Genomic DNA, 7019 nt, shown 5'->3' with positions numbered 1-7019 from the left:
GGTTTAACGTATTAAATGCTGTACCTTTACGTTTAAGCCATTGCTTTAACGCCGTATTAACCTTTATACCCTTATCGAAAAACAATTTGTTAAGGTACCGCCCGTAGCTTGCTTTTAGCCTTTTAAAAAAAAGCTTTTATAGCAACGTACATTACATGGCCATGCTTGTTAAGCAATTAAAAAATCCACTTATATTTTAATTTACGGTTTACAAACATAAAAATTACGGGTTTTTTATTGTATAGTATAAAGGATAAAATAACCATATCCTTTTTTATCGAATTTAAAACGTTATCCAGTAAAGGTAACGGGCCCTTTTTGGTTTTCCATACCGTTATAATTTTAGCGCATATTACGCATTGCAACCTTTTAACTTTATCGAAATTAAAAAAACCGGTAATAATTTTAACAATTTTTTTTTAGCAAAGCTAAGCCAATATACTTTAATTTGCAATGTTAAAGCAGCGCTTTTAAAGCTAAATCTTTACCACATCCTTTTATTATATCCCTTTTTAAGCTTACCCAGCCGTTAATTAACTTTTATAAGCCTTTAAAAATTATATTAATAAAAGGGGCCGCTTGTACCTCACTTACAAAAAAAGGCTTAAGCAACGGATTTCTTGCTTGGGAAGCCCCTTTTTTCAATAAAATAATGTCCTTTAAAATAAGCTTTTCAATAAATTTATTTAATAGCTTGCCGAGCTTACGGGGCTTAATTATACGGGAATCTTTAAGGCTTTTTGCATTAAATTTAAGCCTTTTACCTTTTTTACGGGGCTTTTCGCTATCCAAATCCATATTTTTTTTAAAATCGAAATTATAGCGTTAATATTTTTCCTAGTTTTTAAAAAGGATATTAAATAAATTAACCGTTAGCTTCGGGGTTACTTTAATTACGGCTTAATTAATATTATGGCTATAATGGAAATAACGAATATTAAGCAATTTATGCCCTTTTACGTTAAAAAAAACCTATTTTTAATGGGATTCAAAACGCTTTAATATTTGCGATTCGAATTATATAAGCTTTATTTAATAAAAACGCCGTTTAAAAAATAGTATCGGAAACCGTTAATAATATTAATATCGAATTTTGTTGGTAAGAGTTTGGTACTCCTGTTAACGGCTCGGAAATTTCCTGTAAAGGGTAAACAAAAATCTTTATAATCTGGGGAAAAGTCCTATTATTGTGCACAAAAAGGAAAAAATTTATTTACCAAAAAAAAGGCACAGGATTGCCCGTTATATGCTTAAAAACAATTACTTAAAAGGTAATTCCCTGCTTTGCTTAAAGCAAATAAAGTTGGCCCGTGCGGGACCCAAAGGATCCTAAAGCCATTTGTAACAACCTCCTTTTCCGGATTACACGCGCACAAAAATGCTATTCCAATATTAGCATTTCTTTTTTTGTGCGCGGGCGATAAATAAATTTTTCCAAACAGGAAAGGCTTAATCCGGAAATTACCGGGATTTCCGAAAGCCCCAACATATAGGTTTTGTAACAAAAAAAACATCGAATTTAAGGATTCGAACTTTTATTTAAAAAGTAAATAACTTATGCAGGTCGTAAATAAAAACGGAAAAAAAAAAAATAAATGTGCGCTTTGAAAAAGCATTTTTGTACTTTTAAAAGCGTTAAGTAATTAATGCAAAGGATAATAAAAAAAATGGTGTAAACTTAAATTTTAGCGCAGCGAAAGGTTATTTAAAAAATCGTTTTAATAAAAAACAATACCTACAAATAACTTTATAATTTTTAGGAATAAAATTTGCGCTTATAAAAAGCACTTTTCCCATTTCGCTTGCAATTTAATAAATTTAAACCGGTAAACCCTACTTTTTTAACTTCCGTACCTTGCCATTTTGCAATTTGTTAACGTTTCGATTAAATATTCCTTACTTTTCCAAATCGTTTTGCAATTACAATGGTTAGTACGAAAAAAAAACCTTTTCGGTAACCGTAAAAACCGCTACTTTAAAAAATAAAAAAGGTCCGAACAAAGCAATAACAAAAGCAAAATTAACATTTAAAGTAATTAAATTAATAAAAAAGCCCAGTTTTAACCGGAACCGGTTCCAAACCAAATTAACAATTTCGCTAATTATTTTTAAAAAAAAGCTACGCTTGCTTAAAATCCGGTTAATGCTTTGGTCGCTATTCCGCTTGTTGCTTTTTAAATTATTTCGGCGTACATGTTAAAAGCACGGGCAAAACCGCCCGGCAAAAAGCGGGGGGCGTTAAAAAAACGGGCGAAACCACCCGGCAAAAAAGGAAAAAAGGGGCGCTAGCAACCAACCGGGCACAAACCTTTCCGGGAACATGCCGGCAAGCTACCGGTATTGCGGCCAAAGCATAATGGCAAAGTTAAAAAATAAAGTAAAGCTTAAATTGCACGAAAGCGCTTAAAGCGCGGAAAATTTAAAAAACCGACCCCGGGTGCCCAAAAAGGCACGAAAAAAAAGGAAGTTAAAAAAAGAACAATTTTTGTTAGCAATAGCACTTTTGGTAAAAAATTTACGAAAGTTTAATAAAGGAAATACCGTATCCGGCCCGTAACCCGGTAATTACCCGTTTTTGCACCGATTAACCTTTAATATATTATTCCTTTTTTTACACCTTTTTTATTTAGGAAGCAAGCCCGGGTAATTATCGAAAGGGATCGAACAAATTTAAAAAAGGCATTTGCAACTTTGCACCGCTTATAATAACGCTTAACGCTACGTTAAGCACATTGGAAAAGGCCGTTAAATTACCGGAACAAAATATTAAAAAAGCCCCGCAAATTTCCAACGATTTCGAAAACCTTTTCGTAAAAAAATTGCAAAAAATAAACAATACGTTGGAAGCTTAAAGCAAGCGCGCTCGTTTAATCCAAAAAATCCAAAATAAAAAGTTAAAGCATGCGTATAAAAGCTTAAATAAAAATAAAAAAATACTTTTAAACAACGGAAAGGTTTTACGTAAAGCAAAATTACCTTTAAGCTTTTTATGCTTAAAAAATCGGCAATTTAACAAAATATTGCCCATTATATTAGCAATTACGAATTTATTTTCGAAAACAAAAAGGAACGCTACGGTAAAAACCGTATAAAGGTTTAAATAATTTTTAGCATTTTTAACCATTGTTAACGGGCGCAATAAATAAAATACAAGCAAATGCATTACCCAAATACCGGGGTATCGCTTATTTAAACCGATTTTTTGCAATAGCTTTAAGCAAAATCGAAAAACCCCAATTTGCAAATGTAGCAAGCAATTAAAAAGCTTGCGGGGGATATTGCTATTAAGCAAAAAAAGCATAAATTGTTCGAAGCGTTCCGGATTCGTTAAAATTTGGTAAAAAATAACCTTTCCGAATTAGCGTTTAAATGGACGAAAACGACATTGTTACTTAACCGGCTCCGCTTTAAAATTTAAAAACGGGTAACGCTTGGCGGCCTTTTTTATACGATAAAAAATTTGCAAACCAAAGCTTTTAAAGCCGAAATAATATTGGAATAATCCAAAAAAACCCCGAAGGATATAAATATTCCAGCCTTTAAAAAGCCGGTTACTTGCTTTAAATGCGGGCAATTGGGTTACATTGCTGCAGCATGCAAAATACGAACGAATAACCCGGAAACCCCGTCGGCCCCAACAATTACATAAAAGGCAAAAGGAAAAAAGCCCGAAATACGGTGTTACGGGTATAAAAAGCTAAGCTATATCCGGCCGGCGTGCTTTAAAAAAAGCAAAATATCGCTATTTAATTTAATACCGCTATTTAACCGTTTGGGCACCGGAGCTTAAAAGTGCGCTTTAGCGGTTAAAACGCGTTAAAAAACCGAAATGTATTTACGAATTAACGGTTGCTGGGTAAAGCTAAAAGCATTGGTTAATAATAGGAATAACGTTAACTTAATGCATAGCCATTTATTAATAAAAGCAAAAAAAATACCGGTGCTAAACGGGGGCCATTTGGCATGGTTTAATACCAAAAAGCGCATGCTTATATAAGGAAAAAAAAAGTGCAAAACCCAAACAACGGATAACTAAGGAATAATTTTAAAATTAGTGGTATTTTACGTAATAATGCCCCGGGCCGGGTATAACATTACGTTAAGCATATTTTAGCTTTAGCAAAAAAACATTAGGATCCGGTTTGGGGATATAAAGTAAAGGTTTTTGGTAATTACCAAAAAGGTTAAAATAATTTCGTTGGAAATAGCTAAAAAGTTAATCCAATTGGAACAAGCAATAACCGTATTAACGGTTGCACGTTCGAAAACCCCGGAAAACCCCGGAAAAGGGTTAAAAGCTTTCCCGAAATGGGTTAAAAAAATAATTGCAAAATATGCGTAACTTTATAAATCGAACTTTTTGTTAAAACATACAAGCTAAAACCACGCAATCAAATTGGAAAAAAAAACGATGCCGCTTTACAAAAGCATTTATCCTTTATCCAAAAAAAAATTAAAAACCTTTCGGGGGTATTTCGATAAAGCTATAGCAAAAGGTTGGATCCGGCATTTAACTAACCCCGCCGGCGCCGGAATTTTGTTCGTTTTAAAAAAGGACGGAAAGTTCCGCTTTTATATTAATTATTAAAGTTTTAACAAAGTTACCAAAAAAAACCGGTTAACATTTCCGCTAATTTACAAAATATTTAACCGGGTATTTAAAAATTAGTATTTTACCAAATTGGATTTAAAAAACGTTTATTACAAAATACAAATTAAATAAAAAAACGAATGGAAAATTGCTTTCCGTTGCAAATATAAACATTACGAATATTTGGTAATGCCATTCGGTTTGGCTAACGCACCGGCAACGTTTTAAAACTTTATTAATATAGCATTTAGGAAATTAATTAATAGCATTTGCATTATGTATTTAAACAATATCCTTATTTTTTCCAAAATACGGGAAAAGCACCGTAAAGCAATAAAAACGGTATTAAAACGATTTAAAAAATACAAACTTTACGTTAGCCCGGTTAAATGCAAATTTGAAACGAATAGCATCGATTTTTTAAATTTTAAAATAACCAAATTTAAAATCGAAATCCTGCCGGATAAAATTATTGCAATTTTAAAATAAAAAATACCGGAAAGCGTTAAAAACATTTAAATATTTTTAAACTTTACGGGGTATTATTGGAAATTCGTAAAGGGTTACGCAAAAATTACTATGCTTTTAACAAACCTTTTTAGCAAAAATACCGTATTTTATTTAAAAAATATTGCGAAAAAGGTTTTTTGCAAATTAAAATTACTATTTACGAAAGTTTCGGTATTAATGCATTTCGACCTTTCGAAACCGCTATGCGTGCGAACCAACGCTTTGGCTTTTGCAATAAAAGCGGTATTATTGCAATTGCAAAACGGCCGGTAACACCCGGTAATTTACATATCGAAAAAGCTGCAATAAAGAAAGCTGCGTTACGCAATTCCCGATTCGAAATTGCTAACAATCGTAAAAGCCTTTAAAAAATAGCGGCATTACCTGGCTTACTTACAAAAAATTATTAAAATAATTACTAACCATTTAAACCATATTTATATTTTAATAAAAGAAAAAGTAATAAAGCGCTAAATAAAATGGTTTAAAAATTTAGCAAAGTATAACTTTACGATTAAATAAAAGCCAAAATACCGAAATTCCGCAAATGGTTTATTAAAACGTTTTTAAAACATGCCCGTAAACGGGAAAGCCAATATAGCAAAGGAAAAATTCCGAAGCAATTTGCTAGCTAAATTCCGAAAAGCAGCTTACGTAAGGATAACCACCATTAAAAAAAACACCAAAACAACATTAAAGCGCATTTTCAAAGCATAAGCAAAAAACAATTTCGTTTAAAGCGGTATTTAAAAAAACAAACTTAACGTTTAAAAAATTAACAACGGCTTGCTTAAGCATAAAAAGAAAATTTAAATTTTAAATTTAGCGTTATTACAACGGGCAATGCTTTGGAAATAATACGATAACTTAACGGGGGGGTTACAAAAGCATAGCTAAAACTTTAAAAAAGTTTAAATAGCAGTTTAAATGGCCGGGTATAGCTAAAAATGTACGCAAATACGTACGAACGTATTAAGTATACCAGCAAACAAACCCGAAAATATAAACATTTTACGGATTGCTAGCACTTTTGCCCGTACCAAATTGCCCAGAACAAAAGTTATTAATAAATTTTATTAAAAAATTCCTAACGTTAGTAAATAAAACCGGCAAAAAGCGCAACGTAATATTGGTAATAATTAACCAATTTACTAAATATAACTTTTTTATTCCAACGTTTACGAAATTAACCAATAAAAAATTAAGGAACTTTTTGTTTGCATACGTTTAAAGGTTATTAAAAACGCCCAAAAGGATTATATCGAACCGGAACAAATTATTTACAAACAAATTTTAAATAACCTTTACCAAATATTTAAAAATTGAAAAAAAAGCTATTAATAACATACCATTTTTAAACTAACGGGCAAACGGAACGAACGAATTAAGCAATAAAACATTATTTCCGGTGCTTTTGCTGCGAAAAGCAAAACGATTAAGCATTGCTATTGTACCTGGTAACGTAAATGCACAATACGAGCGTGCATTCGGGGTTGCAAAAAACCCCGGCGTTTTTGTTAATAAAGTTTTACTTACAAAAGTTTTATAACTTTTAAATAATTAAAAAAAACCTTTAGCAACGGCCAAAATTAAAGCGGGGGCTTTAGAAGCAATTAAAAAGCAAACCAAAAAATTAATAAAAAAAGCAAATAATACGTACAAAAAGTATTATAACAAAAGCAGGACCCCGGTGCTTTTCGGGGTAAGCAATTAAGTATTGCTAAGTACGGCAAATATTAAAATAAAAAGGCCGTTAAAAAAGTTATCGAACAAATGGTTGAAACCTTTTTAAATTTTAAAAATGGTTGGGTTAACCGGTTTGGCGTTCCGGTTAAAGCTTTCGGTAAATTACCGGATATATAACGTATTTCCGGCAAATTTATTGCGGGCGTTTAAAAAAAAGCCCCGGACGAAAAAA

The 7019-nt window shown here is 31.9% G+C and overlaps 3 protein-coding genes across 3 annotated transcripts; all 3 read right to left on the bottom strand.

Moving 5' to 3' along the window:
- Positions 1-2647: 2647 nt before the first annotated feature.
- Positions 2648-4107, bottom strand: GGTG_11536 (hypothetical protein; the record flags this gene model as incomplete). The annotated part of the gene is made up of 3 exons (XM_009229427.1): positions 2648-2804; positions 3393-3473; positions 4067-4107. The coding sequence occupies 3 exons, from the start codon at positions 4105-4107 to the stop codon at positions 2648-2650; spliced, it is 279 nt and encodes a 92-aa protein (XP_009227691.1).
- Positions 4108-5258: 1151 nt separating this feature from the next.
- Positions 5259-5805, bottom strand: GGTG_11535 (hypothetical protein; the record flags this gene model as incomplete). The annotated part of the gene is made up of 3 exons (XM_009229426.1): positions 5259-5401; positions 5525-5571; positions 5756-5805. 3 exons carry the CDS (start codon positions 5803-5805, stop codon positions 5259-5261), a joined length of 240 nt encoding a protein of 79 aa, XP_009227690.1.
- An 86-nt stretch (positions 5806-5891) lies between these two features.
- GGTG_11534 (hypothetical protein) lies at positions 5892-6501 on the bottom strand (the record flags this gene model as incomplete). The annotated part of the gene is made up of 4 exons (XM_009229425.1): positions 5892-6000; positions 6067-6122; positions 6194-6310; positions 6451-6501. 4 exons carry the CDS (start codon positions 6499-6501, stop codon positions 5892-5894), a joined length of 333 nt encoding a protein of 110 aa, XP_009227689.1.
- Between the last annotated feature and the right edge of the window lie 518 nt (positions 6502-7019).

Source organism: Gaeumannomyces tritici (genome assembly GCF_000145635.1).
Source record: "Gaeumannomyces tritici R3-111a-1 unplaced genomic scaffold supercont2.7, whole genome shotgun sequence".
Classification (NCBI taxonomy): domain Eukaryota; kingdom Fungi; phylum Ascomycota; class Sordariomycetes; order Magnaporthales; family Magnaporthaceae; genus Gaeumannomyces; species Gaeumannomyces tritici.
The sequence above is the reverse complement of the archived record's forward strand: the minus strand, read 5'-3'. Positions and strand labels throughout refer to the sequence as shown.